Source organism: Mustelus asterias, chromosome 3 (genome assembly GCF_964213995.1).
Source record: "Mustelus asterias chromosome 3, sMusAst1.hap1.1, whole genome shotgun sequence".
NCBI classification, from domain to species: Eukaryota; Metazoa; Chordata; class Chondrichthyes; order Carcharhiniformes; family Triakidae; genus Mustelus; species Mustelus asterias.
This window is the reverse complement of record NC_135803.1, coordinates 131604962-131622901: the sequence shown is the minus strand read 5'-3', so window position 1 is coordinate 131622901 and position 17940 is coordinate 131604962. Positions and strand designations below refer to the sequence as shown.

The 17940-nt window shown below is 39.7% G+C and overlaps 1 protein-coding gene across 1 annotated transcript in view; it reads right to left on the bottom strand.

Annotated features, from left to right (window-relative positions):
* The window catches only part of bicd2a (BICD cargo adaptor 2a), a 106266-nt gene that overhangs the window by 35987 nt on the left and 52339 nt on the right, over positions 1–17940 (bottom strand). Inside the window, exon 2 of the mRNA XM_078210162.1 lies at positions 7036–7248. Coding sequence (XP_078066288.1) covers positions 7036–7248 — 213 coding nt within the window. The remainder of the gene's footprint in view (positions 1–7035; positions 7249–17940) is intronic.

The following is a 17940-nucleotide window of genomic DNA, read 5'->3' as shown; positions in this document are numbered from 1 at the left end:
CAGCAAGTCAAAGCTGCTCTTCCTGCCTCTCACCCCTTACCTCCAGACTCTTCTTCAGATCCAGGGTTTGGACGAGGGATGTGGTAAACAGGAGAGGCAGAGGAGCAGGAGGTTTATCAAAAAGTGTGTTGGCAAACAGTAGAGACATTAAAAAGGGAGAGTCAATGAGCAGGAGGTGTTGTGAGTGGGAGGCTTGGAGAGCAGGATTGGCAAGGACAGGAAAAGGCAGCAAGAGGGGCGAGCAGCAAGCAGAACTGGCAGCAACCAGAAGGATCAGGGAACAGGAGACAAGTTGAAAGAGTTATCATATTTCTTTTATACTTTTAAATCCATTTAATTTTAAAGTTATTTCATTTAGCAATGTAATGAACTTCAACTTACAGGACATAATGTTTATTTTTTCCTGATGGGAAAGGTCATACAGAATGTAACTCCAGCTTTTACATTGGTTTTAATGGGAATATTAAAGTTGCAGTTTTCAGGAATGCAGCTACAACTTTAAGTGAGGACTAAATGTACCACCCATTATCCCTGCCTCTTCACCTAGTTCTCCTCCTGTTAGATTATCCTGTAAACTCATCTTAGACCTAGCTTTAAGTTACCTTTCCTGTTAGCTCCTTTCTAATTATAGTGTCAATATTTGGTTAAAATGTATTATACATTAAAGGCCCTATGCAAATGCAAGTTGTTACCACTGCAGAGTACACCCTCCTGTTACCATAAAAACATCCAAATAGAATCACAGAATCCCTACAGTGCAGAAGGAGACCATTCAGCCCATTGAGTCTGCATCAACTCTGACGGAATATCTTACCCAGGCCCTCTCCCCCCTACTAAGTGAAAAAGGAACCATGATATATGTACGTCGTTTTACAAAATGTGTGTTGTTCTTTTTTCCTGCCCGTAATCAATATGTTTGTCCGTAAGGGGTGTGTATTTTCTTACTCTCAGAGCGATTGTCCTGATTAAATAATTCAGGTGCCTAGATTTTAGTGAGTTTTAAAAATAAAGGTGTTTATTTATTGGCACACATTTCCCTTGGATGTTCAAAACACAACATCTCACTCGCTTGACTCACAGAGAAAGGTTAGATACAGACCAATGTAAAACACATTCACAATTTATGATTGCACCAGTCTTTTTCGTGGCAATCCTATAGTTTCTTAAATGAGTTGATGCTTTAGTTTAAATGAAGGTCTTATAAAGTAGAGGATTCCAAGTATGCTCCAAGACTTCTTGTAGTTGAATTTCCAGGAAGTTGGTTCGCAGGTGAACTTGAAGTCGGAACACCTTTGGGGAGTTCTTTGCCCACCTTCAAGGTATTTTTGTTTATTACCTTAGTTGCGATGATGACTTGCAGCTGGTTCAATGGTTTTCTGATTAAATTCTGTCTCCAGCTTCCGGTTGATATTTTAACAGGAGCCAACAAAATGGCTTCCTCACTCTGTGTCTTGCACAAGTTTAAAGTTCTTTTTCCAAAAAAGGGAAAGTATGTTGACTAACATCCAGTGTTCGCATTTGACACCTTGAAATCCCAGTCTGGTCTGGATAAGGGACCATCATAACACAATGGAAGGTTAATAGAATCTATTCACATTCACCTATTTTACACTGAGCTTTGATGTTTCTTTTGTCCATGGTGAAACAGAAAGAACAACTGGCTAGAATACTATAATTCTTTTGTTGATGGTCTGGCCTTAAACAAGGGATATGTGAATTCCCCCAATTGTATCAATGCCCACATTTAATTGTTTAAACTCAGGACTGTTTGGAGTTTGAAATGCCAAAGGGTCACATGATTCGTAATGGCCATTTTACTTGTGTATGTGTGTTCAAAATGTTAAAACATGATTTAATGTTCATACTAAACTGGAACATAACAGTACAAGTCTAAACATGAGAAGAAAATTGCAGCAAATACACGTAGGGGTGTGGGACTCAAGTGCCCTCCAAGGTACAAAGGGATGAATGGACTCCTGTGCCGCAAGATTCTATGATTTAATTAAATGGCAGCAATTATATTTCAGAGAAAAAAAGTGAATAGTGTTCTTAAAATATAAAGTGAACAAACTCCAGACACAACAAAATACCAAGTGACAGAAACACAGCACCTCTGTTGTAATATTAAATTATATATTTTCAAGACACCCTCATCAAGTATCAAAATGGCGAACTGCCACCTTCTAAAGAAAGCCAACTTGTCTAAACACATCCCCACAGCGTGTTATTTGATTGTTGTTCCCTGGGATCAATTTCCAGAAGTGTTTGCAAATTGAATAGAACAGAAGTACAGAAATTGGACTCTATACATTCTATTTCTTTAAATGCAGGGGAGAGATAGGCCAAGTAGCTGAAATGGACATAACTTCACAATAAACCTTTAAAATAATAATGCCTATTCGATTGTTCCACACGTTTAAACAACCATTGGAACAAACATTGAAGTAAAATAGGAAATAACTGACAAACGTCAATGAGGAAAAAAATAATTCCCTATTTTTACTGCCCTGAAATGTTAACTTTAGAAATGTGGCCATCATAAACTCCACTACAGAAAGTGTGCAAATACTAAAAAAAAAATCAATAATTTATCTGCTTCATAAGTTTGATGGATGTTGACATTAGATTTCCAAAATATTGCAGCAGAACAACTGTGGGTTGAAGCTCCTCTAGGGGCATCAGCAAAGCAGACGCGCAGCTTGGGCTTTGGAGTTAGTTACCTTTGGTAGCTGAAATAAAACTTTGTTACAAGAAACCACCTAAATAAGTCACCATCCTCTAATTCCCCCAAAAGGCTTCCCATTTCTCTAAACAGAAATTAAAAATACTCATCTTTACATCTGCTGTTGTATGTTTTTAAAATTAAGTGCCTTGGGATAATTAAATAGGATAAACAAAAATTATTTCATAACCTTTTTAATCTCTCCACCTACCTACAGCCAAAAACATTCCAGGCATGTTTGGAGTGGCTCACAAAAGCATGATCAATTACAGGCCGGAAAAAATCCCCCGATCTATCCTGCCTGTCCAATAAAAAAGTGATCCTGTGTATCCTAATCATGCTTTCCATATTTCCCATATCTACTCTCCACCTCATCAATGTCTGTGGTGTAACTCATAAGACTAGTGAGCTGCAGACACAAATTGCTAAATGGAATTATGATGCAATTTCATTTATACCAATGTGGCTCAACCAGGCTGGGAACGGTTTCTGAATATTCTTGGTTACTGGTTATTCAGGAAGTATTAAGGGTGATGCTGCAGTTATATATAGGAAGGATGTACTGTACTAAATTGTTCTGAATCCATCTGGTTTGAGTTGAGGAGTTTAGAGGGAGCTGTTTACAGTGTTGATTTCATTTTCTATGGAACTCTATGGGATAAATAGCAAATTTGTCAGCAAACTTTAAAGGAGTGCAACAAAAATAGAATCGTAATATTAGGAGACTTCCATTACCCTGATATATACTGAGAAAAAGATAGTAGTAAGGGTAGGGAGAGAGAGCAATTTCTGACATATGTATGAGAGAACTATCTCAATCAATATGTCTCCAATCCAACAAGGGAGAAGTGTTGGATCTGGCTGTGCGAAATGAATAAGGCAAGTCAAGTGTGTTAATAGTAGGTGATCATCTAGCAAATGATGTCCACAATATAATATTATGGAAAGTCTACAGAAAAGATAATAATGTTCAACTGCAGAAAAATTAATTTCAATGATTACAAATGGATTGAGAGGGATGGACAGAGGGAAGGATGTTTGGAGGAGCGGGGAAGGGAAGACTTGCATTGATATATTGACTTTTATAACTGCCAAACATCTCAAAGCACCTTACAGTCAATTAAGTAAGTACTTCTGAAATGTAATCAATGGTGTAATGCAGGAAATCTGGCAGCTGATTTGCACTCGGCAAACTCCCACCAACAGCCAGTAGATAATCTGTTTTTTCATAATGTTAATTGAGAGATAAATATTGGCCAGAACATCAAGGAAAAACCCTCTTTGTTCTTTGAAAGAAGTTGCACGGGATGTTTCATGTCCAACTGAGAAGGCAGATGGTGCTTCAATTTAACATCTTATCTGAAAAATGGCACATCTGACAGTACAGCAATCCCTCACTACTGTGCGGAAGTGTCAGCCTAGTTTGTTGTTCTCAATTCCTCGAGTGGGGCTTTACTCAGGAGGCAAGTGTGTTAGCAATTGAGCCACAGCTATCAGAGTTGTTACAGATGATGGAGGACACACATGGAAAAGATAATGGAGGTGAAAACTCTATATTCTTTTGAAGGTAAAAGAATAAAGCATCCAAAGCTCATGCATTCCAGATGACAAAGGAAATAAAAATTAAAATAAAACAGAAACAGGAGGTTTACAAATGACAGTAGCAAGATTTAGTTAGTAACCGGAAAGTTTATGTAAAGCACAGGAAGGAATGGGGATATGCCCGTACAATGGTTATGTTACTGAACAATAATCCAGATGCCTAGATGAATGGTCCAAAGACATGAATTCAAGTTTCACTAACACAGCTGGGGAACTTAAATTCAATTATTTCAATATATCTGGAGTAAAAAGTTAATATCAGTAATTATGACCATGAAACTACTGAATTATCAAAAAAAAACTCCTGCGATGAACTAATGCTCTTTGGGGAATTAAATTTGCCATCCGTACCTGTCTAGCCTATATGTGACTCCAGAAACACAGCAATGTTGTTGACTCACAACTGCCCTCTGAATTGGCCGAGCAAGCCACTCTGTTATATTCAAGGCGGCAACTTACCATTACCTCTCAAATTCAATAAATGCTACCCTTGCCAATAATGTCTATAAATGATTAAAGAGGGAATTATGAACAAGACTAGCATGTGAGAGCAAAGTGAACTCGAGAACAATTTATAAGCATACCAAGTGTAAGCTAAACAATCAGCTAAAGAAAAAGTTGTTCATATTAAAGATCCGAGGGAAATTTTCATGTAGAAGTAGAAGCCATAGCTAAAGTATTAAATATGTACTTTGCACCCTAATAACATGTTACAAGGACTTCAGTGGAGCATTATAAAACAAAATATCACACTGAGCCACATGAAGCAATGTTAGGCCAGATGACCAAAAGTTTTGTCTAAGAGGTAAGCTGTAAGGAGTGTCTTAAAGGAGAAAAGTGACCTAATGCAGTGAGGGAACTCCAGAGCTTCAGGCCCAGCAACTGTAGGCACATTCACCAATGGTGGAATGAGGATTCTCAAGAGGCCAGAATTAGATGAGCGCAGATATTTCAAATGCTTGTGGAGCTTGGGGAGATTACTGAAATTGAGAGGAGTGAAGCCTCAGAGGGATTTGAAAACAAGGATGTAAATTTTAAAATCCTGGCATTGCTTGACCAGGAGTCACATATATCATTGGGACTTGGTGAGAGTTAAGACACAGGCAGCAGAGTTTTAGATGAGCAGCAGAGTTCTGGGTGACCTCAAGTTTACTCAGGGTAGACTATTGGAGACCAGGCAAGACTGCATTGGAAAATTCAAGTCTAGAGGTAACAAAGGCATGAATGAGGATTTCAACAACTGAGCTGAGATAGGGACAAAGTCAGATGATATTAATGAAGGTGGAAATAGAAACTCATCTCAGGCTCAAATATGGCACAAAGATTGCCAACAGACTGGTTTAGTCTCAAACTGTTGCCAGCAAGAGGAGAATGTGGCTAGGGAATTGAGATTGGAGCAAGGACCAAAAACAATGGCTATGATTAGATAGATAAGAATGAAGCCAGGTGGGAGCAGTCCAAACTAGCTGAACAACTGTGGAAAGGTGTTGGAGGAGTACAGCATGGTCAACTGTGTTAAAGGCTGCAAATACATCAAAAAGGAAGGATTGTTGATCTTCATAACAGTCACATAGAATGCCATTTCTGACTGTGATGAGAGCTGCTTTGTTTCTGTGGCAAAGACAAAAACGTGAGAGAATTTTTAAAAATTATTTCATGAGATGTGGGTGTCGCTGGTTAGGCCAGCATTTGCATCCCTAATTGCCCGTGAAAGGTTGGTGATGAGCCACCTTCTTGAACTGCTGCAGTCCATGTGGTGTCGGTACACCCACAATGCCCAGTGTACAAACATGGAGTTTCTATAGAAGTGGGCATGGTGGGAGATATCATTTCAAGAACTTTGGAGTGGAAAAGTATGCCAGTGATCAGATGGTAATTTGCAAAGTCAGCAGGATCAAGCTTTGGTGTTTTGAGGAGAGCTTAGGATGGTAAATTTAAAGGCAAGAGGACAACACTTGGAGAGAGAATCCTTAACAATATCAGTTAATGTGGGAACCAGGAGGGAAAGTTAGGTGGTCAGCAGTTTAGTGAAGAGGGTTGGGGCACAGGAGGTAGATCTCATGGAAAAGATTAATTTGGAGGGGACATGAGGGGAGACAGGAGAAATGAGAGAAAGATGCAAGTCAGGGCTAGGGTAATGGGGAACTTCAAAAGAAATTTGATTTAATGGACTAGCGAAGGGGAGGGTTGGAACAGAGGCAGCTCATCTGATGGTCAGCATGAATGGTTTTCATTGTGTTCAATTTTCAGTACTCATGGTTCTTACTCTATTTTCCCACCTTCCAGTCCCACCTCCCTCTTCTAAGTTTTTCTCCTTCTCAATCTTATTCTGAAAACAGTGGGTTATGTGGCAACCTTTGTTGTTTAATCAAAACCTGTTGTTGTTTTTTTGACCACGCCAATGCTGAACTGATCTTCTAGTCCACACATTTATACTACCAGAAGTGATTTCTGGACCATAACCAGACAAAACTATTATGCTTTCATTGCCACCTCTACTAAAATCAATTAACATAGCAACAGTCAAGAACCACACCTATGGTTTTCCTGGTTTGTGCTACTTTGCCCTCTTGGCTGAAAATTAGTGTATGCAACAAAAGATCCAAAGAGGTGGGAAAATAAATGAAAATGGAATAAATAAAGTTACACAGAATGTTCTTCAAATGAATAAAGTTGAAAAATTGATTTCACAACAGCTCATTCTTTGTTACCTCTTTAAGCTGCTGTGTGATTGAAGCAAGGTGATCATTTTCAGACTGGGCATTGGTGAGCACATTTTTGATCTGTTTCAGTTCTGTTTGCAGCTCCAGAATTTTCCCCACATAATATGCCTCTTTAGAAGCAGACTCTTGAATCAGTGACTCCTCGCGGCTCTCTCCATCAGCTGCTACCTTCTTCTGGTTGCTGTATGCCTGGCCAAAAGCCTAAAAGAAATATAAAACACAAGGCAGTGAGCTTAGGGGAATGGAAATGCACATTTCATCCAGTCAGATAACAAAATAATTAAACGTGCATCATTGCATTGCAAGTCAATTAAAAGCAAACAATTTCCCAACATTATGAACTACATACAAAACACATATCAGTTTTGTTAAATCTATTACATTTTAGCAAAGTGATTCATTCTCTCAAGGATCAAAATCCACTTTTTCTACATTTACTTAACTTTCATTAATTTTAACTGAAGACAAAGATGCACAAGTATCTAAAATTACTGTTGTTACACTGAACTAAGATTTACTATGTTAGACTTAATTGGTTTCTTTTGATGAGCGACACACCAAAAAGTTCTAAACAAGTGGCAATGCACAAGATACTCAAATACATCAGTGAAAAAAAATTCATACAAAATAATTTACACAATACAAAACTGCAAAAGAACTTTGTAAAATTACAAAAGTAATACTCAGTTGTCTGTAATTGGAACCTGCACAGAAAAGCTCAAGAGCAAGCCCTGAAACTGTAAACTGTGCAGCTTTTTCCTTTCAGAATATGGATAAAACAAAAATTACATTTATTGGCCATCTTTGAAGGTGACGTCACAGGTGGAGAAGGTGGTGAAGAAGGCATATGGCATGCTTGCCTTTATAGGACGGGGCATAGAGTATAAGAGTTGGGGTCTGATGTTGCAGATGTATAGGACGTTGGTTCGGCCGCATTTGGAATACTGCGTCCAGTTCTGGTCGCCACACTACCAGAAGGACGTGGAGGCTTTGGAGAGAGTACAGAGGAGGTTTACCAGGATGTTGCCTGGTATGGAGGGGCTTGGTTATGAGGAGAGATTGGGGAAACTGGGGTTGTTCTCCTTGGAAAGACGGAGGATGAGGGGAGACTTAATAGAGGTGTATAAAATTATGAAAGGCATAGATAGGGTGAACGGTGGGAAGCTTTTCCCCGGGTCGGTGGTGACGTTCACGAGGGGTCATAGGTTCAAGGTGAAGGGGGGGAGGTTTAACACAGATATCAGAAGGACATATTTTACACAGAGGGTCGTGGGGGCCTGGAATGTGTTGCCGGGCAAGGTGGTGGAGGCGGACACACTGGGAACGTTTAAGACTTATCTAGACAGCTATATGAACGGAGTGGGAATGGAGGGATACAAAAGAGTGGTCTAGTTTGGACCAGGGAGCGGCGCGGGCTAATTGTTCCTTGTTTCTCGTTTCAAGGCTTCATTCTATGATCTGCCAGTACAGAGCGAGACTGCGGATAGTTGGGAACCTGTCTCGGGGGCAGGGAATTCATATGGTGTTCGTGGAAGTGGAATTGACTAGGGTTTGGAAGCATTTTCCGATCAGGACCGGTGTGATCTCCTGGACTCGTTTCGATCGCCTCAGGGGGTCGGAGAGGAATTTCCCAGATTTCTTTTTCCCCATATTGGCCCTGGGGTTTTCACTCTGGGTTTTCGCCTCTCCCTGGAGATCACATGGTCTGGAATGGGGGGGTGGGGGTGAGTTAATAGGTTGTGATGAACAAAGCATCGTAGCTGTGAGGGACAGCTCGGTGGATAGGATATTGGTATGTAGATAGGCTGGAAAATTGGGCGGGGATCCTGGATTCAGGATTCAATCCTGGACCAGGGAGCGGCGTGGGCTTGGAGGGCCGAAGGGCCTGTCCCTGTGCTGTATTGTTCTTTGTTCTTTGTTTGTTCTTATTAGTAGTTACTCTGACAAGGTCTTTTCCTTGAATTACCAAAGCTCTGATGACGAAGGTGCTCCTTGATGCTGATCGGTTGGAAATTCTAGGATGTTTACCCAGTGAGATTAGAATGGCAGAATGTGCCCAAATCAAGTGCTGCATGAATTGGATGGGAACTTGGAGATGATGGAATTCCTATAACTTGGCTGATCTTGTCCTCAGGTGAGGGAGGTTTTGGGGCTGGAAGATGCTGTTGAGGTGAGTATCCAGAGTTACAGCAGTACATCCTATATACAGATTGCACAGGCAAATCAGGTGCTGCATGAATTGGATGGGAACTTGGATAAATTGCATTAACAGAAAATAATCCCCTGTCTGTAATAACGGAAAATATTTTTGTGCTATATTTGATAAATAATATTTCAAAGATAAAGGAGAAAAATGCAGATTCTCTTCATGATGAATGAAACATTAGAGATGTAACATTCAATACTTCATTCTATCTCTCTGACAGGAACAAGGGAACAACATCAATGACTGAAACCACATGCTGATTCCAAAGATGGACTCAGGACAAATGGGAAAATCATTTCAGAGCAGAGATGTTGGCTGAAGTTGGTTCAAGCTGAAGCACCTACTATAAAGCTGTGTTCCAAACCTGTCATGTGTCTTTTGAAATAATATTTAAAAATTTATAAGTTCTAAATACTTATAAATTATATTTCTTGGCAAATTCACTAATTTGAGACATCTTCATATACTGTATCCAACATGTCCATGCAATTCAAATCAGTCAATTTCAAAGTTTTCCACCAGATAAAGGAAGTTCTTCTCAAAAGTGTTGGTGTGGCCCTGACTATAAAAAAGGCCTGAGATGTTATCGGATGAAAGCTATCCAAAATCATTAATTCTCTTCCTCAATTCTTCCCTTTCCTCGACATGTGTACAGACATCTCAGCACGATTTCTGCGGAAAAGTCCATTTAAACATTTCTGGGTCACTAAAGTCATGAAATTATAGAACCTTTTAAGCTATATAACAATAGCTAGTGAAACAGGACAAAAGATGCTTCACAAAAACCATCCGAATCAGATTTAACCTCAACTTTAATCAGTGTGTCAACACAGGATTAATAATGAACAAATGTCAATCACAAACTGAACTTGTGCAGTAAGCACCTCAAACCAATATTCAAATTGGTTAATGTTTATCCATACAATTGACCTTTATGGCTTCTAAATCCATACTTGATTGCAGGTTGGCAATTTTAGAAACAGCTGGGAACACAATAGGTGGAATTCCTGTTTGGGAGCAGACAGAGATTAGGCCATCCTGTCAGAATTACACTTCTTGTCGGTCAGCTAGAAATTATCTTGGAGGTATGCATAGTGCCAAATATTCTACAGCCCACCCTGGTGGTGGGAAGGAGAAGGTCTAAAGCAGCGTTTCCCAAACTGGGTTTCATGGAACCCACAGGCCAGACTGATGTATAAAATTTGAAAAATACCACAAAGCCACTTGTCCAATCAGAGCTGGCTTCTCCAGATGCCATAGGATGGGCAATAAATGCCAACACAGCCAGCAATTCTCACATCCTATGATTGAATTTTTAAAATCTGCTGTTCTCCCAGTCTGGCCTTTTATACTTCCCCTATTTTGCTGATGTCCAAAGCTCTCTAAACCTCTCCCTAAACTTCTCCACCTCTCCCTCTATTAAAACAGTGCTTAAAACCTACCTCTGACAAAGTTTTTGGTCAGCTACCCCAAAATCTCCTTGTGGTTCAAGTGCTACATTTTGCATTCCTATGAAGCATCTTAGGATGTTTTACTATGCTAAAGGTGCTATAAATACAATTAATTTTGTATGTATTATGTATGTATGCATGATCACATACACGTGATTACATTTCTTTAAAAACCAAGTGCTCATTCCTCAAACCTCTTCGCCAAATATCTTCCCATCTCTCACGTCACAGGAAGCAGCTGCTTCATGTGCCTACATAGTCAAACAGCCTATGGAGCAAGGAAGAGAGGAAAGAACAAGTGGGTAAAAGAGCAGCTGAAAGCGCACTAGGAGCATACACACAAAGGCAGCAAGCAAAAGACTAAAAAAGAAAAAAAAATCAATCAAGTGTGGAATGTCTAAGAAATTTGCAGTTAATTAAAAATAGATAAAATAGCCCTACAAGTCCAAATCAGATCTTCACTTCGAAGCAGTTTTTACAATGATGAAACAATAAAAAACAAAAAGTACAACCAATTTTTAATCAATGGTTACGAGGTGATTTCTGTGTCTTGGCCAATGGTGCATGATTAATTAACATCAACCTTTGTTGTGCAACTAGATGTGACTTAAAAAGATAAGAATTAAGCCAACAGATTGCTAATAAATTCTTATTCTTAGTTTGTATACTTTATTTTAACAAAAGTATGCAATGCAGCCATTTTTAGATACAAGAATGTTTATTACTGGAACTACTTGACAATATCCAAATTCCCCTTTAGAATAATGATTTTTGAAAATCATGTGGACAAAAAGCTACAGATTTAGCAGAAAAATAATTTTATTCTATATACAACAGCATCAGCTCAAAATTGTTTTTATTTCAGGCGATCAGCTAAAATCTAATCACCTCAGTCCTGCAAGAAATTGACTGCTTTTAACTGTACAGTTGACTCATTAGAGATGCACCCGTCAGAAATGGAAGCATCAATAAAATTTAAATGTGAGTCTGTGGATCTCATTTGGTCCCTGATGGGATTTTAACTGGGTGAGTTAAAAGGGATGGGGAAAAAACCGCCAGGTTGTCATTCGGTGCCACTGCCCATCATCTCTGCTGGTAATGTGTCAGGGAAGCTTATCATCATGGAACAAGGAAAAATTTATCTGAAATCCCTACAATTGAATTACTTGCCAACCTTCAGCATCCAGGCTTGCACAGAAAGAAGAGTCATTGGGGCAAGCTATAACATGCATTTAACTATAAACTAGCAAGAAATCAAAGTGACGGAAAAAGACCACTTCTTTAAAAGAATCATTTACTCATTTTACAACTGATTGATTTGCAAGTTACAGCAGCATTGTATCCATTTCCTACTACATTGTTGTTCCTTTATCACCATCAAGCCCAGCTAGTTTCTCTGGATGAGTCCAGCCTGCATCAAGTTTTCACTGTACAAAACAGGAAATGAAAGGCTTCCTTGCAACATCCCATGAGTCACAACCACATTTTACCACTTCAGATATGGTTACTGTTGAGATTAGGTCATGGTAAACAAGTGAGGGTCAAATAAAATTCAGCATTACAAAGTTCCTGCATTATAGACTGACTCAACTTCAAAAATACTCATTTTGTCAGCTAAAGGTTGAGCTTCCACATTTAAGGCAATGATGAATTCTGTAATCTTTGTCAATCTTGTCAGTCATCTTAAATCACGAGGAAGAGGTGTTGTGCTGTGGATGCTGACTGAAAGAGGACCTTATTTTTCTGGGTGTTTAGCAAAAGGCCTATTTTCTCACATGTTTCGGAGGAGTCATCGATAATGGCCTGGAGCTCAGTTCCTGAGTGAGTGTATACACAGACATCTTATGCATACGGGAGTTCAATAACTGAAGTTGGAGTGACTGACCAAAATGGAGTGTGTTCATTCAAAGCACATGGAAAGACTTCGTCGGGAACTCAGCGGGGAAGTTGAGGCATCGGACACAAACCTCCAAACAATTCACTATCCCAACCATATCTCAGAACCAATCAAACCAGAGTGGAAGTAAGTCATGTTTAATCGCGAAGGATTGCATCAAAAACACTTCATTGGTTGCACTGGTTCCATTCACAAGTCCTCACATAATGATGTAGCCCATGCCTACACGCATGAATGATCTGCACAGCATTTAAGCTTGGGTACATAAGTAAAATGGCAAATGACTGGAAGCTTGCGTTCACACATCCGTACTAAATGCAGGTGTGCTGCAGTGATCACCTAATCTGCATTTGTTCCCTCCAAAGTAAAGCAGACTACATCGTGAACAACAAATATTGTTTCACCTGGAAGGAGTACTTGAAGCCTTAGACAGAGAGGTTCCAGTCATCTATTAGATATAAACATAGGACTTAGAAGCAGGAATAGGCCATTCGGCCATTCAAGCTTGCTGCTGCCACTCAGCAAGATCATGGCTTGAACTGGTTGTGGTCTCAACTCCTCTTTCCAGTCTGCCCCCAAGAACCCATTATTCACTTGTCTATCTTGTCTGCATGGAGTCTGCATATTTCCCCCCATGTCTGCACGAGTTTCCTCTGGGTGCTCCGGTTTCCTCCCACAGTCAGAAAGACGTGCTGGTTAGGTGCATTGGCCGTGCTAAATTCTCCCTCAATGTACCCGAACAGGCACCGTACTGTGATGACTTGGGAATTTTCACAGTAACTTCATTAATGTAAGCCTACTTGTGACAATAAAAAGTAAACTTTAAACTTTAACTTTTAGGTGGGTTTAAAGGTCCAGCCAATTTGAGAAGGCACAGTATGAAGTCTCACAACACCAGGTTGAATTCCAACAGGCTTATTTGGTATCATGAGCTTTCGGAGCGTTGCCCCTTCATCACTCACCTGATGAAGGGGCAGCACTCCAAAAGCTCATGATACCAAATAAGCCTGTTGGATTTTAACCTGATGTTGTGAGACTTCTTACTGTGCCCACCCCAGTCCAACGCCGGCATCTCCACACCAATTTGAGAAGCCAGGGAGATGGTAAATGTTTCAGGTAAATGGGTAGGAAGGGGGCATCAGGGTCTGGCTACACAAGGGCAGAAGGGATATCTCATGGAGGGGCGAAGTGGGTCAGTACTATAGTTATCCAAGAATCTTCGAGCTATTTCTGGGTAATTATTGCTGTAAGATGGTCAGAATTATCTGAAGTTTGCAATTCAAATCAGAGCTTTGGATGGCTCCCAGTGTAAAGCAATTGCCATGCAATCTTTACCTGGGAATTTCCAATCAATTTCCAGCTCCTTTTCCCTGGCGATGGTGACTGTTTAAAGTTCGTCCCCCTCATTCACCTCTTGATTGTCAAGTGTCTTTGGAAAGTTTTCTAAATCTTTTACAGTGAAGACAGACAATTCTCCTGCCATTTCCTTGTTTTTCCATCATCAATTCCCCAGACACACTCTAGAGGACCGAAACTAGCTTTAGTTACTCTTTGCCTATTTAAATACTTGTAGAAACTATTATCTGTTTTAGCTAGCTTCTTTTGCATATTCCATTTCTTTTGTTTGTCATTCTTTGCTGGTTCTTAAACTATTTAAGAACCAGCATAGAACTACTCAAAGAAATTGTTCTGCAAATAGTCAATAAATGCATTTTCCAGCTATCTTTGCAAATCTGATTCATCCACTCCACATGTGGATCAATGTCACCTTATTGCACCTGATTATTGTGCTCCCTTTCGTACACGCCCCATTTATTTCTTCCTGTGTATTCTGTTCCACAGTGCGACTACTAATCTACTTCTACAAGTGACCTCTTACCTTTTCTACTTCTTATCGTTACTCAAAGGGACTCTACGTCTTGCTCGTTCAAGCTGAAGTCATCTCTCACTACTATACTAACGACATCCTTAATTAACAGAGTTACCCCACAACCTTTTCCAAGCTTCCATCTTTTCAAAATGTCAAATATTGTTACTTTGATTCTCTGTTCCGCACTCATTCTGACTTCAACCTCCTTCACAGTTCCAAAGAAACTCAACAAAAGCTGGAGGAACACAACCTCATCTTTGGACATTGAGCTCAACAATTTCAGACCATAGCGATGACAGTTGTTGATGGCGATTCTGCTTTCCCATACTTGTAGACACATTTTTTGTTTCTTTAATTGTCCCGTTTGCACTCTCTTTATGCCTTGCACTATCATACCTTGTTATTTTATCTCTCTTGCCAACTAACCTATCACAGACCTTCTCATTTGCTCTTCCTTCCTCCTCATTCCCTAGCTAGTTTAAAAATGATTACATCGCTAAGCACGTCAATTTCTGACAAAGGGTCACCAATCTGAAAAGTTGACACTATTTCTCTCACCACAGATGCTGCCAGACCGGAATATTTCCAACATTTTATGTTTTTACTTGGTTAGAGGGGTTGGTTTTAAACAACTACTTAAAAGATAAGACTGAGAATTAGAGAGCCAGTGAGGAATAGGGAGAGTATTCCTGAGTTCAGAACCTAGGCAACTGAAGACACAACTGTCAATGGTGAAGTGATTAAAAGTGAGGATGCACAAGAGGTCAGAACTGGAGGAGCGCATAGCACTTGGAGATATGTAGGACTAGAGGAAGTTGCACAGGTGGGGGTAAAAGCAAACTACTGCAGATGCTGGAATCTGAAAAGAGAAAATGCTGGAAAATCTCAGCAGGTCTGGCAGCATCTGTAAGGAGAGAAAAGAGCTGACGTTGAGTCCAGATGACCCTTTGTCAAAGTTGAATGGCCCCTTTCTGCCCTGTTGGGATTCTATGATACCTTTACTCATTCAGCTGGATGATGGAAAACAAGTATGGCAAATTAGAGGCAGTGGCTCAAGGTGGGTAGATCTGGGTGTCATTAGGAGTGTTTTCTGATGATGTTGCTGCTGAGAGGCAGCACACAGATGAGAAATAGGAGAGAACCAAGGTGGGGGGCAACTCCAAACATAAGGCACGAGTTGGAAGAGAAGCCACTGCAAGTGATTCTCTGTATTGATGAACAGATAAGAATGGAATCAAGGGCAGACCTACCCAACTGGACAGCACAGGACATCAACCAGAGGAGGGTGGTGTAGTCCACTGTGACAAAGGTTGCAGAGAGGTAGAGAAAGACAAGGAGGAATAGCGTACCACAGTCACAAAGATATAATTGTGACTCTAAGGATCAGTTCAATGCTGCGACAGGTCCAGAAAACTGAATGGAATTGTAGGAAAGATATGCATAGATTTGGGAGGTGACAACACATTCAATGATTCAAAAGGAAAGGTTCATTGAAGATGGCCAGACAAAGATACAAGTTCTGGTCTAGGGTATAAGCAAACCTTAGGTAATTTTCAGCTTGGCGGATCATGGAAAGGATAAGTCATTCAAATAAATGCATATATTGGGGAATTACTACCCCAATTAATTGCCCAGTCAATTCCACAAACCCCACCTCAAATTCTAATCTCTCATCTCTTTCCTATTGGCTGTTTTGCCGAAACTAGCTAATTGATTGGCAAACACCATTATTAATCCTCTCACTGGCTGCATAATTCTTAATGTGCGATATAAACTCAAGGCTTGCTCAGGTGAGGAAGGGTAGAAAGATACTACAGCCTTACAGTTTGGATTCCTTTTGACTAATCAGTATGACACCAAGTTAATATCACATAATGGATTGTAGTCTGGTGCCTTGTATCAAGCAATATTCCAGTTTTGGCTGGATCTTGGCTCATGACAAAGATAGGAAACATTAATGCTGCAATATTAAATTGACATGAGTTTAGAAGAATTCTGATGTCATATTATTAAACATGGGAAAAGTGAATATGAAAAAGGACATGAAGTAAACAATGAATTAAGAAGATGGGGGCAGAGAGGGCTTTGTAGAGAAAAGTTTAAAGCAGATAATGCACATCAGTTATGTCTGCATTTCAAATTAGAACTAGGAACCTTTTCAGAATGCAAGAGTTATAAAATGAAAACAAATTCTGCTCAACTTCATTATATTGAAGTCTCCACTGGTTTTATTAAACTTGAACAGAGACACAAATGGCAAAGCAAATGCTATAATGTTAGGGGATAATTACTTTTATAATGTATTGCATCGAGAGGCCCTCAGACTCAAAACGGTTGGGTTACTTGATTTTTGTCTGCCATCACATCTTACATCAGATTACAGTACATTCATTCACAATGTGATGCAAAACATGCATGGAATTTAAAATTTCTTGAACGTTTATAACTATACGTGCTGTTAGACTGAGGGGCAATAATAAACAAAGGCTCTCAAAGAATCAGTCTTAAGCAACTCTTTTGTACACTTCTAACCCTCTTTCAAAGACTAGTGTGGACACAGTTTGCATGTTTATTGCCAGTCCCTAAGAATCAATCCTTTGCTACAGTACTGAACTGCAGGCAATTTGTGCTACACAAAGCTGAGACTATACACAGACAAATGCTGTGACAGATGATAGTTATAGATTGTCTCACGAGTTCAGCACCACGAAGGCTTGAGCCACATAGTTCTTCTGTCAAAATACGTAGTCCTTGAGATAGCTCCCAAAACAACACCAAAGCCTATTTGTTTTATAGCAACAAATGCTCTCCTAAAATCAAACCCGGTTCCGGTCTGTTCCTATTTAGGTATTTAGCCATAGCTCGTGAGGCATTTCTGTCTATTTGAGGGGCACACAACTGGCTATATGGTTCAAGTGACACTACTCCGCATCAAATATGCGGCAGTTGAGGAGGCAGAACCCAATTCTATCTTAGCCGAATGGAAATATAATGCACACTGTTGGCATTATTCGGAACCATATATTAGCCATCTAATCAACTGAACTCTGTTCCTATTCATAGGAGCCCAAATAAATCTATATTGAATGCCCACATCTGCATCCAATTAAACACAATCAATATACAACTAATACTAGCTGTTAGCTGGACCAAAAATCTTAAATTTGAATTTCTCTAATTCACTGGCAGTGAAATTAATTAACATTAAGCTGGCATGAAGCCATTAAACAAATCATCACACCAGACAGGCTGAAGAATCTGACATCAATAGTTTGTAAATACCTGGGAACAATTCTGCTCAGCGCCATTCCTAACTTGACCAAGGGTTTCATTTCAAAATAGGCTCCATTTCACTGTTCCTTTCATGAGACACTTTTTGAATGTATAAATCTATCCATTCTCTTAAACAATTTGAAGGGACTCTATAAAGAAATAGTTACAACATATGATAACCAAGCATTTACTGATC